A 19375-nucleotide genomic window follows, 5' to 3' on the forward strand; every position below is an offset into this window, starting at 1 on the left:
ATTATATAAATGGGCAAAGTTTCTCCATTAGTACTGGTCAAAAACAGCTAAAATGCATTGTGAAAATGTTAATGTTGTATGACAAAATTTAGTTGAAATTCAAAAAGATATTGCCCAGCTCTGGTTCCTCCAAACAGAAATCCTGTTAAAAACCTCCTTGATTTCATATTTGGAATGCAATAAAATATATTGCTAATCTTAAATTCATCTGAGAAGAAGATGGAAATATCTGGGCCATGTGTTAAAAAGGAAGCCAGAGCATCTGCCATGGCAGGCATGCAATTGGGCAGCTCGAGGAACATGCAAAAGAGGGCGAGTGAAAGAATCTCTCCATTGAACTGTACTCTGAGAGGGACAACTTATGGAGCCTAACAACATAGGACATGCAAAAAGCATACCACAATAGAAAGGGATGCAGGGCCAGGCTTTATATCACAGTGATGAGTGTGGTATATAAGCCTATATAGAACAGAGATGAATTTGTGCTCTAAGCAACCTCTGAGAGCATGGCAGATATTCAGAATTCCTCCATTAATTAGCTTTTTAGGTCTTTTTGTTCTGTGTTTGTACAGCACCTAGCACGATGGGGTGCTAGGCCATGCCTGGGGCTGCTGGGCACCACCATACTTCAGATAGTAAATATAATAATAATACCATTTGTTCTCCTGTCACTTGGCATGGCCACTACTGGCCAGCAGTTCCCAGTGTAACCTTAAACTCTGTGAAACTATGCCCAGGGGCAAAAGGCCAGGAAGGGACCATTAGATCATTTAGTCTGACCTCCAGCATAGCACGGATCATTGAATTTCACACAACTACCCATATTTAGCCCAAAGACTAAAGCAGCTCAGTCCTCAAGAGACTAAACTGTACTAGAGGCAGAGAACAGTACTGAGGTACCACCAAGGCCCCTGCCATGGCAGAGAATTGATTAGGAGGAACATACCAAGACGATGCCAGCAGGCAATCTCCCCTCCATGCTGCAGAGGAAATGGAAAACCCCCCAATATCCCTGTCACTCCTTCCCAACCCAAAATCGAATGTCCAGTGTCACCCTGAGTATGTGAGCAAGATGCATTGGCCAGGCATCTAGAGAGAGGATTCTCTGTAATGCCTCAAAGCACCACTCCACCCTCTCTGGTACTTAGGCCTGGTCTGCACTTTAAAGTTAGCTCAGCATAGCTGTGCACTCAGGTTTAGGGTTGCCAATTTTGGAACAAATGTTTGTCACATGACATAATCTTTATTTAAAGATTAATTTTTAATTCCTGGAGACTCCATTCCAATCTTGGAGGGTTGGCAACCCTAGGGGTGTGAAAGTGCTGTAGTTATGCCAACCTAACCCCTAGTGTAGACACGGCTAGATTGAAGGAAGAATGCTTCTGTTAACCTAGCTACTGCTGCTTGGGGAGGTGGATTACTTATCAGTAGGGTTCTGTGTCTGTCATGGAGGTTGTGGAAGTCACAGATTCCATGACTTCCTGTGACCTTCGTGACTTCTGCAGTGGCCAGTGTGGCTGACCACAGAGCCGCTCAAGCAGCTGGTCCCAGAGCCAGCTACTCAGCCAGCCCTGGGGACAGCCGCACCGGCCACTGCTCTAGAGCCCTGGGCAGCTGAACTCGGGGACCGCCTGAGCAGTGGCCGATGCAGCTGGCCCAGGGACTCAGCGGTCATGAGGTGGCCAGAGTGGCTGCTGACCCCCCGGGGCTCCCTCCCCTTGCAGCAGCTGGCATGCCAGCACATCCCCCAGGACTTCCCTCTCCTGGAAAATGACTTCAGTCTGTCTTGCATTCATTCTCCACCAGTGACTGCTAGATCAGATTTGCTCATGTCAATGACAAACCAAGATTCCCTTAACTGCTGGTCTTGCCAGCTCTGATTGGGTCTCTGAAAACAAAGCCACATTCTTTCTTGTGTCAGGGAGCACAGACCCTCTCCACAGTTTGGCAGGGAAAGGATTAACTCTCTTGGGCTGGCTGAAGGGAGCACAGGTGCCTATCTTGGGTGCAAGGATTTAGCAGGGAGTTGGGTTGGTAGTTCACCCCCCACCACCACAGTAAGAACAAGGTGGGGCTGAATCCAGCAGTAAGAATCAGGGTTTCTAGGTAGAAGGCTGGAGCTAAGCAGGGATCAAAGGATTTCCCTCTCATTTTTGGAACTCAGGCAAAGCTAGTGCCAGCTCAGACTTTTGCTTTGGACTTTGGCTGCAGCAGGCCCTACCTTATCCCTTTGACTGGGGCACTGGCTGAGGAAAGCCTACTATGTTTGTCTTTGGCTGTACAGTAGCAGGGCATTCTTCAAATTTGCTTTTCTGTTTTTCCCCCACAAAGCTCATCAGCATTACCTCAGCCAAGGTCCTGCAGGTCCCTCAGCCAGCCACACACCATCCACACTCCTCCAGCTCTAGCAAGGCACTGAACTCATTCTGGCCCTGCAGCTCATCTTATACTAGCCCGCTGGGCCCTGATTGGCTGCATCCTACACAGCCATTGTACGCCGCTCAGAGGACCTCTCTACTGCCCTTTTCTGGGGCGGGGTGTGGCAGGGCCAAAAGGCCTCCAGCAGGGGGCCTCAAGCTAGTCCATCCCATCTCAAGGTCAACTAGGCTCAATATGGAATCACTGAGTGAGGTTTTCAGGCCTGGGCTATAGAGGAGGTTGGACTAGATCAGAATGTTCCTTTCTGCCTTAAGACCTCTAAAATCCAGGCATGCATTTCATTTTGAGGTGGGCTCTGGATCTATACAGCCCCAGACTTGCAGGGTATCAGTAGCCAGGTCTGAATTTTGCAGTCTGAAATGGGGTCCTGTGAGATAGGAAACGTGGGAGTCTGCCTCCAGATCTGTCATTAACTCATTCTTGTGACCTTCAGGTCACTCTACCTGACTGAGCATCTCACTGACTCCATCAGTAACAGGAAGATTCTGATATAAAGAGCTTTGAGATCTCTGGGCAAAAAGCACCCATTGCTGTTAAAACAGTCAGCTTTATTCAAGCTGGCTGTTTCAGGAAGAAACAACTGTTGCACTGAACTGCATGGACACTTGTTGCTCATAAACAGTGTTCCATCTTGAGGCTGTTTTACTCAAACACCATATATAAAATAGCGTTGGGGAAATTGTGTAGTGCTGCTGAATTACTGAAAACTGAGGGGCTCTAGGACCCAGTGGAAGCTTATTCATTGAGATCAGTAGGAGTAAATCCATCCAGCCCAGAGAGAGAGAGAGAGAGAGAGGAACATCTCTGCTCCGGACATAGCAGCAATGTGAAAACCACTCACGAAGAAGCCCTGCAAACTTTACTGAAGCCTTGAGACCAAAAGCGGCTCTTTTCCTCCTTTCATCTCCCAAGTCAATTCCACATATGTTGGCCTGGCCATGCAGCCTGCGGGAGAGCTGTGCAGTTTAGAACAGGCCAGGAATGGACAGAGTTAGAGCTGTTCACATCAAGAAGCAGCGACAGAGGCTCTGGAGAGAGGAACAGCTGGCAGAGGCCATCCAGGCTGCCTCTTTGGTTTGGTTTTGCAAATACTAGCCATTAAAGCATCCGCTCCTCTTTGGCCACAATGACAGCCTGTGGCTTATGGGACTGGTGGGCTGTGATGGGCTGCGGGGTCTTTCTGCTGGTCCACGGGCAGCAGCCACAGAGCAGCAACACAGATGGCAACCGGTGGAGGCAGATGATCCAGTGGGAGAACAATGGCAGGGTGTACAGCCTCTTGAACACAGGGTCTGAGTATGTGCCTGCTGGCCAGGAGCCGGCGGATGGCAGCACCAGGGTCCTGCTAGCTGACACCCCCAGGAGCCAAAGCAGAAGGGGACACGGGAACCTCAGGAGGCAAGCGCCCACCTTGCCAGTCAGGGCGGGCTCCGACACCATCCGGGGCCAGACGCGGCACCCATTTGGCTTTGGCCAAGTCCCGGAGAACTGGCGTGAAGGGCCCATCGGAGACAGCACCAGCTCCCAGCGGATCAGGCCATCCACCAGCCGGCAACGACAGACCAGCTCCTCCGCTGCCGCCGTTGCTGCCTCTTCTTCATTCTCACACTCCTCCTTTGGGCAGTCCTCCTACTCACAGTTCCCCTTCCCCCAGCCGCCTTTTGGGAACCAGCATGAGCCCTATGATGCCCAGGTGTCTCGGGGCTATGACGAAGGCTACCTATACTACCGCAGCACAGGAAACGGAGGGGGTGCTGTTGCATCAGCTGCTGCTGGTGTCGGTGTCCTATACCCATTACAGCCCAGGGCACAGTATGAGGAGTATGGGGAGGACCAGAATCCCTACCGAGCCCAAGGTTACTATCCTGCTCCAGAGAGGCCCTATGTCGCAGTGCCCCCCCAGCCCCAGCTTGCTGATGGACTGGATAGGAGGTACTCCCACAGCTTGTATCATGACACTAGTGCCACCGCAGAGCAAGGCTTCCAAGATCCTTATTCGGCAGCTCAGAACCAGCAGCCAACGGGACAAGGGATCCCCTCTATGGACAATTTACAACTCAGCCCGGGGTCCCCTTTGGGGGCCAGCCCCGGGTATGGAACTGACCCACGATTGGGGCGATACCCCCCTTACGGTAACGTGCCACTGGAGCCCTATGTCCCGCCCCACAACGTGGAACCCCAGCCACCTTTCCGGAGCCTGGATACCTATGGGTCTCCGCGACCTGAACCCTACCTTCCTCTGAGGAGCCCGGAAGCCCCACAAGTGATATCTGACAACCAAGCCCGGGTCAGAGTGGGCAGCGTTTACAGACCCCCTCAGAACGGACGGGGTGAGTCTTCGGCCCTGAGGGCTATGTGTGTGGCGGGCGGGGGAGCGGGGACAGGAATGCTGCATGGTACCTGAGCTAGACACACACTATGGCCTGTTCACCCACAGCCTTTTCAGGGACACGCCAGAGGGCAGAGCCCTGAGGGAGCGGAGACTCCCCTACACCTGCGTCAACTCCCTTCCACTCCCCGGGGGGGGAGGGGGTGGTCTACCTGAATCATGATCAGCCCAGCTGCTCACAGCAGCCCAAGGCATGTACTGCAGTTCTGCTGCCTGAGTAATGAGGATGGGACCCCAGGGTCTGAGCAGAGCCAGTGATGGACAGAGGGAGGCATTCCTGCATATTCAGGTAGTGGGTGGGGGCATATGTGGGGAAGATGCCATTATACACTAGGGTGATTGACACCCTGTTAACACCTTATATAGATCAGGGTGAACTGGGTGGTAAACTTGAGAATGGGGCCCAGCATCACTGCATCGCAGGGCCTGAGCTGCGCTGTACTCCTGGGCCCAGCATCACAGGGCCTGAGCTGCGCTGTACTCCTGGGCCCAGCATCAGTGGGCCTGAGCTGCGCTGTACTCCTGAGGCCCAGCATCACTGCACTGTGGGGGCTGAGCTGCGCTGTACTCCTGGGCCCAGCATCACTGGGCCTGAGCTGCACTGTATTCCTGGGGCCCAGCATCACAGGGCCTGAGCTGCACTGTATTCCTGGGGCCCAGCATCAGTGGGCCTGAGCTGCACTGTACTCCTGAGGCCCAGCATCACTGCATTGTGGGGGCTGAGCTGCGCTGTACTCCTGGGCCCAGCATCACAGCATCGCAGGGCCTGAGCTGCGCTGTACTCCTGGGCCCAGCATCACAGCATTGCAGGGCCTGAGCTGCGCTGTACTCCTGAGGCCCAACATCACTGCATTGTGGGGGCTGAGCTGCGCTGTACTCCTGGGGTCCAGCAGCACTGCATCGCGAGGACTGAACTGCACTGTGCTCCTGAGGCCCAGCAGCACTGCATCACAGGGCCTGAGCTGCACTGTACTCCTGGTGCCCAGCAGTACTGCATCGCAGGGCCTGAGCTGTGCTGTACTCTGGGGCCCAGCATCACAGGGCCTGAGCTGCACTGTACTCCTGGGGTCCAGCATCACTGCATTGCGGGGACTGAGCTGTGCTGTACTCTGGGGCCCAGCATCACAGGGCCTGAGCTGCACTGTACTCCTGGTGCCCAGCAGCACTGCATCGCAGGGCCTGAGCAGTGCTGTACTCTGGGGCCCAGCATCACAGGGCCTGAGCTGCACTGTACTCCTGGGGTCCAGCATCACTGCATTGCGGGGACTGAGCTGCACTGTACTCCTGGGGCCCAGAAGCACTGCATTGTGGGGTGATGTGCGCTGTGCTCGTTGGCTCTGTAGCACTGCATCATGAGATCTCATTTGCAGTGCACTCCAGCTACAAACTGATTTGTAGTTATGCCCTGTTTCTTGCCTGTATTCTGCACCATGGAGTGCTCTGCAGTTGTACAGGGGATAGGATACAGGCTCTGTTGCCCTGTTTAGCACTGTATTGTGCAGGAGGGTCTGGTATGATGAGCATCGTCAAGGTCAGACCAGGGACACTCAGTGGTTTCACATGATTTTGACCCCAAAATAGGCCAGTGTTGTAGCTTTTGGCTGAGGTTTGCTTTGCATATTTTGTTTTAAGTTGGAACTTAAAACAAAGGTTAGCATGTGTGACAGGAAACCCATGGAATTTAACTCCCCGCTCCCTCACAAATAATTTGGATGAACCCATGGAAACCCCAGCTCACCAGACTCCACTGATCCCTGTGATTCCTTTAGCCTGGCCAACTCCCTAGTGGTTATTGAGATAAGCACATCCAGAATGGGCTGGCTGATACGCAAGAACCAGGACACTTCTCCAAGCTCAGTTCCCCTGGGGAAGCCCTACATGATGGTGTAGACTGGATGAGTATGATGGCCCTGTGTGTGCTGCTGCTGCTCAGCACAAGGCTACAGGTTCCATGCTGGCAGTGCAGCAAGGTGTGGCTGGGATGTCTCAGTTCAGACAATCTAGGAGTTTGGTAATGGGCTATAGAAATCTAGGACACCTGTTTGGAGCCAGGCTTGGATGGTAGAAACCAAGAACTGTAGCCATCAGTAGTGGTTTGGGGGACTATATATGATTAATTGGTGGGTTTCAGTCCAGTTCTTAATCAATATGGGTCTCAAATCATGAAAACTAGTCTCACAATTGGCATTTATTGGCCCTCTCATTGACATTTTCAGCAGGGAAGCCAAAGACTGTATGGGAATCAGTGTCCAAACTAAGACCAATAGATCTGTCAACTCAGCTGCCGTCAGTGCTGTTGAGCTTCCAAATGAATCAGCAACACCTCGTGATCAAGCAGGAGAGGAGGGGGCTGCTCTTGGTGTCTGTTCTTTCCTCATGAGCACTCCCCAAAGGGGATTTGGGTGACTGAACTCCCACTGGAAGCCCTCAGGGCTTCATTTTTCACTCTTGTACTCCGTGACCTGCTCTGGCTTCCTGATGGCCTCCCTTGGTGGCGGTTTCAGGCAGGTTTCTTAATTGGTAAAAATCACCTTTAAAATGTTAATTGCTGTTTCTAATCTCTTTAAACATTCAGTCAATCCACCCAGGTCACAGCTCATGGCCTGGAAGAAATTTACAAAATTCCAACCCAATAATTGAGCTGATTACATCGCCTTTTAGTCAAGCAGCCAGATCACTGGATTGTGTGAGCTGGGTTTTGTGTACTGTATGGACATCCTATCTTCCTCTTGCAATCCACACAACAAAAGCATCTTAAAAGGCAACTGACAAGACTTGGTGATCCTGTCCCTGCCACATTTTCATAGAATCATAGAATATCAGGGTTGGAAGAGACCTCAGGAGGTCATCTAGTCCAACCCCCTGCTCAAAGCAGGACCAATCCACAACACCATTCTACTTTCAGCTGTTATTTTCAGTCCTTTTTGACTGCTAAGATATTTAAGTGTAAACTGAATGTAATGAGTCGGACTCACCCCTGCGGCGCCTCCTGCCGGTCGTCCTTGGGAATTAGCTCAGTCCAGCGTTCGGAGTGCTCTCTGCAGGCCGGTGATCCACCTGTCTTCTCCTGGCCCCCGTGTCCCTCCCAGGACCCCGGTGCCCCTTTAACTGGGTCTCCCCCTCCCAGGGGGACCCCCACCCTACTATCCCCACTTTGCCTCAGTGTTGGCTACTGCCAGTCATTCTCTAGCCCCACGTCCTGGGGCAGACTGCAGTATCAGCCTGTTCATCACTGGCAAAGGGGTTTGGACCTGCTGCCTTTGCCTACCCCTGGGTTGCCCCCTGCAACCCCCAGTACCTGTTAGCCCTCTGCTAGGCCACAGCCTGAGACCTTCCAGGCTGGAGCTCCCCAGCTCCTCAGCCTGTCCCCAGCCCTGCTCCCCTCAGGTACTCTATCTCAGCTCCCTGCAGCCAGGCCCATCTCCTTCTAAATACAGAGAGAGAGAGTGTTTTTCTTCTGGCTCCCCTGGCCTTCTTATAAGGCCCTGTTGCTCAGTTTGGGGCATGGCCCCAGCTGCAGCCACTTCCCCAATCAGCCCAGCCTAAAGCCCCTTCCCAGGGACGTTTTAAAGCCCCAAAGGGCAGGAGCGGGTAGCCACCCCGCTACACTGAACCTTTCTTCTTTGCAATCAACCCCTTAATGACTCACTCCAGCATCAGGACATTGCAATCCCATGCTGGCAACACCACAGTAGCATCCATGTTAGCATTGCACTCTAGCTAACAATGCTCAAATATAACTCATAATTAATACTCTTCGGTACTTATAGAAGAGTGTTTGTCAACCAGAGATCTCACAGCAGCTCACCTTAACCAAGGTGTTTACATTTTATTAGCCCCATCCTACAGACATGGAAATTGAGACATAGGGAGGCCAAGTGATTGGCCTAGAGTCACAAAGTAAGTAGGAGCTTATCTAAATAGTTGTATCTGAGAAGTGAAAGAAGGTAGGGTGACAAGTGCTGATCAGTTGTGTAGTCAATGGCTTGACCATGATTTGGTTCATTATGAAGTATATACAAAGACCAAATAACCAATGTCAGTAAGGTTTATTAATATGGTATGAGAAAAAGGTTCTTTCTATATAATACCAGTCTCCAAGCTGCCCCATGCATTACAGTCACCTAACACAGAAGATGTGCTCCCCAAGTTACATGTTTTAGCTGGTATTATTTATATGATTATACAAGTTACACATAGAGGTCATCTAGTCCAGTCCCCTGCACTCATGGCAGGACTAAGTATTATCTAGACCATTCCTGACAGGTGTTTGTCAAACCTGCTCTTAAAAATCTCCAATGATGGAGATTCCACAACCTTTCTAGACAATTGATTCCAGTGCTTAACCACCCTTACTGTTAGGAAGTTTTTCCTAATGGCCAACCTAAACCTCCCTTGTTGCAATTTAAGCCCATTGCTTCTTGTCCTATCCTCAGAGGTTAAGAAAAACAATTCTTCTCCCTACTCCTTGGAACAACCTTTTATGTACTTGAAAACTGTTATCATGTCCTTTCTCAGTCTTCTCTTTTCCAGACTAAACAAATCCATTTTTTTCAACCTTCCCTCATAGGTCATGTTTTCTAGACCTTTAATCATTTTTGTTGCTGGACTTTCTCCAATTAGTCCACATCTTTCCTGAAATGTGGTGCCCAGAACAATACTCCAGTTGAGGCATAATCAGCATGGAGTAAAGCAGAAGATTTACTTCTCGTGTCCTGCTTACAACATTCCTACTAATACATCCCAGAATGATGTTCACTTTTTTTGCAACATTCTTACACTGCTGACTCATATTTAGCTTATGACCCTAGATCCCTTTCTGCAGTACTCCTTCCTAGGCAGCCATTTCCCATTTTGTATGTGTGCAAATGATTGTTCCTTCCTAAATGGAGTATTTTGCATTTGTCCCTATTGAATTTCATCCTATTTACTTCAGACCATCTCTTTATACATCACTAAAATCCAACCCATTAGTTTGTCCCAGTTCCCTAATTTGTTTTTCTGCTCCATCCTTATCTTTGTTGTGGATACTAGCATTCCAGGTACTGATCCATGAAGGAACTTCCTAGCATGTACTAAGATATAGAACAAATGTCTCTTGACTTTGACAAGTTTCCTGTCTGCTTATGCCATATGTTTACTTCAGCAAATACAAGGAGATATGGGATACTTAGTATATTTATAAGTGAACAGGCTTATGGTATAGGCCAGTTTATGTTATATCACTGTGCTTAATGTTACTAGTGCTTAATGGATACTAATATATATGGTGTGGATAATAGATGTTATTAATATTATATATATTTATATGCTGGCTGGCATATATTAGTCAATACAAGGGTCTCTCAAAGAGAAGGGGTGAAACTTCAGAGTTTCAGGAAAGGTTCCCACTCATGATTGCCAGAGATGTCCAAAATGTTCACAAGGAATTCTGAAACCAAGTGAAACTGGGGCAAATCTGTGGTTTCATTCCCACAGCAATGACTGCATTCAGATTCACTGAGAGTTTAAAAAACCTTCGGAGTCAATGCAATCTGGATTTCAAGTGAGCCCAGGCCAGCATATGGTTCAGCTATAAAGCAAGTGAATCTCTCTGAGTCACTGAGATTCACTCTGACCCTGCAGAGTAGAGATGTGTGAATAACTGAATTTTCGGTTCAGTGGCCAAACCAAAAAATCGGGGCAAAAATCATTGTGGGTCAACACAAAATAATTATTTTCAGTGAAATAAAAAAATTAAAACTTAATTTAGATCAAACAAAAGATTTAATTTGAGCTGAAACATTTTGTTTTGGTTTGTGGTTTTTTAACTTATTAATAAAAATGCAGTGAAATCCTAAACAAAACAGAATTTCAAGTGGAAAAATATCAAAACAAAACATTTAGGATTTTTCAGCATTTTTTTCTGTCCCCCATTTCCCTGTCCCAACAATCAGCTTGGCAAATTCAACTGGAATTTGCAAAATGTTTTGGTCAACACAAACATGGGTTTTTTTTCAGCCAAAAAAAGAAGTTTCAGCTGATAAATTGTGTCCAGCTCAAGTGATCAGGACATGACGCTCAAGGCAAAAGTCAATGAGGAGTAAACATACCTGTGATCTACTGCTGAGAAAAAGGGTCACAGGAGGCCTGAACTGATCATGTTGTCCAAAAATCTCCACAGGGGCCTACTGTAAACTTCTAAAAGGCCAGCTGGGTGGTCAGTTCTGGGAAGAGGGAGAAGGCAGGATTGGGATAGAGATGAGAGGCTCCAGGTAGAGTTGAACTTGAGAAGCTCAGGCTTCTGCTGTTGGCTACAAAGTTCATTGAAGTTATAGAATCTAAACTTCAGCCAGATCTTCTTCTACCTGTTGGCAGAGCTATGGGGCCCAGCAGCATGATGCAACAGTAGGAGCCATGTGACCCAAATGTCAGGTGATGATACTGCAATGCTGTGGACCTGATCCAAAGCACATTTAATTCAAGGACCCCGATGCAACCAGCAAACAATTGGATGGATGTTTGAGAAATCTTCTAGGCACCTCTGTGGTGTCCAACCACTCGAACTTGTATATCAGTGATGGAGACCTAGCAAGTCTTTCCACTGAATCTTTCCCTCCCTCCCTTCCAAAATGCCATGAACTCACTGGGTGGCAGGAGTGGGATTGTCTGGAACTCCACCTTGAGCGGGTGAAAGAAAGAAAGAAACCTAGCTCAGAAAGAAACCCAGCCTCTGCTGAGATTCTGTGCCTGGAAAATTCCAGTGTTCACAGGCATGGCTGGCCTTGAGCATGTGCTTGTGATCAGATCCCTCCAAGTCCATGTTTCATGCAAGCAGCACTGAACAAAGGGCTAATTTTATGAGCTTGACCTCATTTCCTTCTGGCCCGGCTCAAGGGGCTGCAGAGGCAAAGGGGAGCTGAGTGTGTATATATTCTTGTCAACTTGCAATACTAAACACATGTGAACTTTCTAAAATAAACGCAACCCCCATGCTCTTTGCTCCATTTACACTACCATTTATTTTTCTCTCTTTCTCTGCTGTTAACATGCTCTCTGGTGTCAATTCTTTCCTCTTCCCCATCCATTTTCTTTCTCCTTCCTTTTACTTTAATATTTATTTCCAGCACTTGTTTCACTTTCTCCATATTTCTCCAGCACTTTTATTATATTTAAGTCTTCTATTTCTCTTTCTCTCTCTTTTGCTCCATCTGCTGACATTTGTCTCTGTCTCTTGCCTCCTGTCCTTCTCTCCTCTTGATCTAGTTTAACACCTTTTCATTCGAAACCCACTTACATGTTTTGCTTTTCTTCCTTAAGCAATCCAGACAAAGATCCACAGGGAATGTGTGACTTGGGGAATCGAAACAATAATGAGAATCCTCATTGGGTCAATCCAGAATATTCAAAAATTGCAAGTCAGGCCCTAAAACTTGTGAGATTAAAAAAATCCTTGATAAATCTGAGGTTCTTTTGCTTTGCTTTCTGGTTGTCCTTAGGCTCTCTCTCCAACCACAAGGACTAGAAACTTACTTTAAAAAAATTAAAGCATCATCATCACATGATTCCAGAAGCTGGAGATTTAAAACAAACACCAATTATCATGAGACTTGGGATTAAATTGTGAGAATTGGCAATGCTACCCCCTCTCTCAAGGGTATTTTTCATAAGTAACCAGTCATCCCAGGAAAGCTCTCTCCGTCAGTGGACTGGTTGGCCAGGAGAACCAAGGGGATTGTACTGGTGACAGGATTGCTCTATGAGCCAAACACCATCCCAGTCTTCCCTCGGTTCCCTTCTCCTTCCCCCAAAACCAGATAGACAAAACCTGTGGTTCTTGCAGGGTGCCTGGCAGCTGCTCCCAAATGGGACCTGGGACCAGAGCGCTCCAGGGCCATTACATTTCAACTTCTAAGGGTACATCAGCAGTGCGATTCTGGGGTGTGATTGCAGCTCATGTAGATGTACCAGAGCTAGTTTTGAGCTAGCTAGGTCAGGCACATCTAGCGAAGCTACGGCAGCACTTGGGTGCTACTAGACCACCTCAAACCCTCATGAAGTGCGCATTGATGCCGCTTCGCTGCTCCAGTACCATGGTAACTGGAGTAAAGTTAGCTTGAAATGTTTGGGTCTGAACTTTGTCTCTCTGGCCAATCTCTCCATCCGAGTTAGGGAACAGACTAGGGCAAGGGGCAACCACCCCTTATAAAACATCTAAAGAAGATGTGCTCTTCTGCCTGGCCTCCTCAGCTCCCGTCAAGGAGAGGGCTGTCTCCAAGAGGCCTGGACATTCTGCTCTGAGCAGTTTCTGCATCAGAACTACTTTCCTCCCCTTGCCTCCACATGTCTCTGATTAGATTTATTTTCATGTTTCTTTCCATATATGTACTCAGGTCACCTAGCAACCACTCAACCCAGCATAGCTGTCTTGGTTTCCCACAGGGATTTGTGTTCACTCTGTAGGCGGCTTGGTTTGGAGGGCTGGGATTTTTCTTCACATTTACTAGCACATATGAGTTCAGGATACCAGTGGAATAACAGACCCCCTCCCTCCTCTGCTCTCTCAGCACTCACAGGTGGGGCTCCTGTGTCCTTCTGCTGAGCTATAAACTCCAGGGCCTGACCACTTGTGGGCATTAAAGTTCCTGTGACACTTTTCACAGGAGGTGTTAGCCCCAGTGTCCTGGCCAGCTTCCAGGCTGAGTAATTACATTCTGGCTGAGCTGCAAGTCCCTGAGCAGCTTCAATTAGAGAAATTAGTCTCCTCCTATAAACTGTTGGGTAGTGTTGCTAGTAGAGAAGAGTGGCCATGTTCCAATCCAAAGGTACCTGTGTGTTCCACTCTGTGTGTGTGTGTGTGTGTGTGTGTGTGTGTGTGTGTGTGTAATTACTTATAGACTTTTAAATTTCTTTCCATGTGAGGCTCTTAAAGCAGTTTGCAAAATTGACGAATGAACCATGTGTGAGGTAGGTCCATGTTACTATTCCCATTTTATAGGTGGGGAAACCGAGGCACTGACAGAGTGAGTGACATGCCCAAGGTCACCCAGTAAAATGGCAGCAGTGCTGGAAATAGAATCCTGGGGTCCCTCACTCCAAACCCTCGAAACCCCTCCCTCTTTGGAAACAGTCAGTAATAATAATACCTAGCTCTTTTCATCAGTAATCTCAAATCAAGTTACAAAGGAGCTCATTACTGCTAACGAGGGCCAGCTTCAGGGAAAATGGCACCCTGTGTGAACTAGCATTTTGGCGCTCCTGACCCCTATGGGTGCAGTGCCTCCCATTGCCCTGAACCCCATGACTCCCCACCTGCATCCCCAACCCCTGCCTCTTTCTTGTGCCCCCAACCCCTGCATTTGGCCCCTTTTTCCCCTTAAGCCCTGCACCCATGTGGGGAAACTGACCTACATGCATGAAGCAGCTGGCATTGCTGATCACTCTCCCCAGCCCCCAACAATGATCCTCCACACACCCCTAGGGAGCCGGGGGTGGGGGAAATGAGGACCGACATCAGGGCCCCCTGCATCCAGGTCACTTTTCCCACCTAGGCTGTGTATGTGGTTGGTGTTGCTCCTTGCTTCCCCACTCACAGCCCCCTAGGGGAGCATGGAGGAACATTGTGGGGGAGGGGTTTGAGCAATGCCTGTGCATTACACTCCTGGGCAGTTGCCTGGGTGGTCCACCCCTAAGGCCGACCCTGCCACTATCCCTTTTTTACAGGTGGGGAAACTGAGGCACAAGATGAAGGGACTTGCCCAACATCCCACATGGGTCACTGACAGAACTGGGAATTGAACCCAGGTCTTCTTGGTCTCTAGCTCTAGACATGTGTAGTTATCAGTAGGGCAGCTCAATCCTGCAGCTCTCATTCAGGCACAACTTCAGTTGAAGCCTCTGGCAATTGTGCCTGTCTGAAGGGACTGCTGTTATTGGTCCATAGCGAGCATAGTCCATGTGGCTCAGCAAGCTGCCCTGTGAGACCCCTCCCATGGCTTGCTGCCTCCATGCACACTGCTCCGCCGTCACACATGTCATACTCTCACTCTGCCCACCAATACACTGGTGCATGTGTGCTATGGGCACAATAGATAAGATTGATTCCCCCCATGCTGTGTCTGCCAGCTGGTGGGCAGGTTTCACAGCAGGTCTCCCGCATGATTGGTGTCTGCAGTGTTATAGTTGCACTTGCTGTGCGTGGGTCTTGCGTGGATCCTCACTGTCCAGAGGGAGCTAACACTTTTGTGCAAGGTTCTGACTATGAAATTGTCTAGTTCTTTTTGGAATCAGGTTACATCTTTTGCCCTCACAACATCCTCTGGGAACAACTTCCACAGATTGACTGTGCATTCTCCACTGCATTCACGATTTTATAGTCCTTTGTCATATCCAATCTTAGTCGTCTCTTTTGTAAGTGGAGTAGTCCTGTTCTCTCCTTGTACAGAAGCTCTTCCGTACTCCAATCATTTTTGTTGACCTTCTCTGTACCTTTTCCAATTCTATCTTTTTTAAGATGGTGCAATCAGAACTGCACACATTATTCTGTGTGTGGGCACAGCATGGATTAATATAGTGCCTTGATATTTTCTGTCCTATAATCTATCCCTTTCCTAGTGGTTCCTAACATTCTCTTAGCTTTTTTGACTTCAGGTGCACATTGAGCAAATATTTTCAGAGAACTGTGATTCCACAGTGAAATCCTTGCTCGTCTTAAACACAAAAAAACAGCTTATAAGAAGTGGAAGGTTGGACAAATAACCAGGGAGGAGTATAAAAGTATTGCTCAGGCATGCAGGAGTGAAATTAGGAAGGCCAAATCACACTTGGAGTTGCAGCTAGCCGGAGATGTTAGGAGTAACAAGAAGGGTTTCTTCAGGTATGTTAGCAACAAGAAGAAAGTCAAGGAAAGTGTGGGCCCCTTGCTGAATGAGGGAGGGAACCTAGTGACAGAGGATGTGGAGAAAGCTAGTGTACTCAATGCTTTTTTTGCCTCTGTCTTCACAGACAAGGTCAGCTCCCAGACAGCTGCACTCTGCAGCATGGTATGGGGAGGAGGTGACCAGCTCTCTGTGGAGAAATAAGTAGTTCGGGACTATTTAGAAAAGCTGGACGAGCACAAGTCCATGGGGCCGGATGCGCTGCATTCGAGGGTGCTAATGGAGTTGGCCGATGAGATTGCAGAGCCATTGGCCATTATCTTTGAAAAATCATGGCGATCGGGGGAGGTCCCGGATGGCTGGAAAAAGGCTACTGTAGTGCCCATCTTTAAAAAAGGGAAGAAGGAAGATCCAGGGAACTACAGGCCAGTCAGTCTCACCTCAGTCCCTGGAAAAATCATGGAACAGGTCCTCAAGGAATCAATTCTGAACCACTTAAAGGAGGAGAAAGTGATCAGGAACAGTCAGCATGGATTCACCAAGGGCAAGTCATGCCTGACTAATCTAATTGCCTTCTATGATGAGATAACCGGTTCTGTGGATGAGGGGAAAGCAGTGGATGTGCTATTTCTGGACTTTAGCAAAGCTTTTGATACAGTTTCCCACAGTATTCTTGCCAGCAAATTAAAGAAGTATGGGCTGGATGAATGGACGGTAAGGTGGATAGAAAACTGGCTAGATGGTCGGGCTCAACGGGTAGTGATCAATGGTTCCATGTCTAGTTGGCAGCCGGTATCAAGTGGAGTGCCCCAAGGGTCGGTGCTGGGGCCGGTTTTATTCAATATCTTCATTAACGATCTGGAGGATGGTGTGGACTGCACCCTTAGCAAGTTTGCAGATGACACTAAACTGGGAGGAGTGGTTGATACGCTGGAGGGTAGGGATAGGATACAGAGGGACCTAGACAAATTAGAGGATTGGGCCAAAAGAAATATGATGAGGTTCAACAAGGACAAGTGCAGAGTCCTGCACTTAGGACGGAAGAATCCCATGCACTGCTACAGACTAGGGACCGAATGGCTGGGCAGCAGTTCTGCAGAAAAGGACCTAGGGGTTACGGTGGACGAAAAGCTGAATATGAGTCAACAGTGTGCCCTTGTTGCCAAGAAGGCTAATGGCATTTTGGGTTGTATAAGTAGGGGCATTTCCAGCAGATCGAGGGATGTGATCATTCCCCTCTACTCAGCACTGGTGAGGCCTCATTTGGAGTACTGTATCCAGTTTTGGGCCCCACACTACAAGAAGGATGTGGATAAATTGGAGAAAGTCCAGCGAAGGGCAACAAAAATGATTAGGGGGCTGGAGCACATGACTTATGAGGAGAGGCTGAGGGAACTGGGATTGTTTAGTCTGCAGAAGAGAACAATGAGGGGGGATTTGATAGCTGCTTTCAACTACCTGAAAGGGGGTTCCCAAAGAGGATGGATCTAGACTGTTCTCAGTGGTAGATGACAGAACAAGGAGTAATGGTCTCAAGTTGCAGAGGGAGAGGTTTAGGTTGGATATTAGGAAAAACTTTTTCAATAGTAGGGTGGTGAAGAACTGGAATGGGTTACCTAGGGAGGTGGTGGAATCTCCTTCCTTAGAGGTTTTTAAGGTCAGGCTTGACAAAGCCCTGGCTGGGATGATTTAGTTGGGTTTGGTCCTGCTTTGAGCAGGGGGTTGGACTAGATGACCTCCTGAGGTCCCTTCCAACCCTGAGATTCTATGATTCTATGATTCTTTGGAACCCCCTTTCAGGTAGTTGGAAGCAGCTATCAAATCCCCCCTCATTCTTGACCTTGACCTTGTTGAACCTCATCAGGTTCCTTTTAGCCCAATCCTCTAATTTGTCTAGATCCCTCTGTATCCTATCCCTACTCTCCAGCATATCAACCACTCCTCCAAGTTTAGTGTCATCTGCAAACTTGCTGAAAGTGCAGTCCACGCCATCCTCCAGGTCATTAATGAAGATATTTAACAAAACCGGCCCCAGGACCAACCTTTGAGGTACTCCGCTTGATATTGGCTGCCAACTAGACATGGAGCCATTGATCACTACTCATTGAGCCCGACGATCTAGCCAGCTTTCTGTCCACCTTATAGTCCATTCATCCAGCCCATACTTCTTTAAATTACCAGCAAGAATACTGTGGGAGACTGTATCAAAAGCTTTGCTAAAGTCAAGGAATAACACATGCACTGCTTTACCCTCATCCACAGACCCAGTTATCTCCTCATAGAAGGCAATTAGGTTAGTCAGGCATGACTTGCCCTTGGTGAATCCATGCTGACTGTTCCTGATCACTTTCTTCTCCTCTAAGTGCTTCAGAATTGATTCCTTGAGGACCTGCTCCATGATTTTTCCAGGGACTGAGGTGAGGCTGACTGGCCTGTAGTTCCCCGGATCCTCCTCCTTCCCTTTTTTAAAGATGGGCACTACAGTAGCCTTTTTCCAGTCATCCGGGACCTCCCCCAATTGCAATGAGTTTTCAAAGATAATGGCCAATGGCACTGCAATCACATCCACCAACTCCTTTAGCACCCTCGGATGCAGCGGTTCCTCTCTTTCTCCAATCCTCCTACTGGGAGTAAGTCTCCAAACCCTGGGAAGTCCCTCCCTATGAGCACCGGGTATGGAAGTTTAGGGATTACACCTGCTGCTACCTCAGTAGTGTTCCCTTGGATTTCAATTTTTACTGGGATGGTGGGGAAGTAACCAACTGTCCCATGGACGCATGTTATCCCTGTATGTTTAGCCTGCAGCAGCTGACTACGCTTCACGAGCTTCCCTGAGATAAGCGTGATAGCACTCCCCGAATCAACCAGTGCCATTTAGTTTCACTGGTCTGGTGTACATATGTGGTGTTAGTGAGACCCCCACAAGGTGGATTAGGGAGCATGGATCTGCCCAATTCCCCAGGTTACACTGCATAGGCTCCTCAGCATTGGGACACTGTGCAGCTATGTGTCCCCACTCCCCGCACGCATAACATCTGTATGGAGCCCTAGGCATTCCCCGGTCTCTTGGTTTGGGGAGTCTAACATCACAATCCTCTTCTCCCTCAGTGCTCCAACTCTTTGTGGCTTCTCGTGGGCCTTCAGCCCTTCTCTTTTTCCACCTGGGCCATCCTGGTGGCCCAGTCACCCGAGCTCTAGGGCTTGGTGCAGCTAGTTTAACCCGGGGTGCCTCTTCCTTAACTGGTCGGGTCAGCTCCCTCGCCATCCTTCGCCTCTCTACCAGGGCGACAACCTCATCGCAGGTGGAGGGTTTGTTCTGGCTTACCCAGGCACGAAGGTCTGGCAGTAGCCCCCTCATGTATTGGTCAATGACCAGAACCTCTAATATCTCTTCCGGACTCCAGGTCTCAGTTTGCAACCACTTGCGTGTGAGATGTATGAGGTCATACAATCGAGACCACAGGGTTTTGTTTCCCTGGTACCTCCACTTGTGATACTGCTGGGCCCGCACTGCTGTCATTACCCCAGATCTGGCCAAGATTTCTGCTTTCAGCTGGGGGTAGTCTGCTGCAGCCTCTTCAGATAGATCATAGTAGGCCTTCTGGGCCTCCTCACACAGGAATGGAGTGAGGATGCCAGACCACTGATCTCAAGGCCAAGCCTCCCGTAGGGCTGTCCTCTCAAAGGCCAG

At 48.8% G+C, this 19375-nt stretch overlaps 1 protein-coding gene across 2 annotated transcripts in view; it reads left to right on the top strand.

The window, feature by feature from the left end:
* The first annotated feature begins 3240 nt into the window (after nt 1-3240).
* Nucleotides 3241-19375, top strand: part of LOXL1 (lysyl oxidase like 1) — a 40584-nt gene continuing 24449 nt past the window's right edge. For both annotated transcript variants that reach the window (XM_039492987.1, XM_039492988.1), the window contains exon 1: nt 3241-4769. In XM_039492987.1, the coding sequence (XP_039348921.1) occupies nt 3566-4769 (1204 nt within the window). In that variant the 5' untranslated portion in view covers nt 3241-3565. The remainder of the gene's footprint in view (nt 4770-19375) is intronic.

The sequence above is a fragment of the Mauremys reevesii genome, linkage group 10 (genome assembly GCF_016161935.1).
Source record: "Mauremys reevesii isolate NIE-2019 linkage group 10, ASM1616193v1, whole genome shotgun sequence".
Classification (NCBI taxonomy): domain Eukaryota; kingdom Metazoa; phylum Chordata; order Testudines; family Geoemydidae; genus Mauremys; species Mauremys reevesii.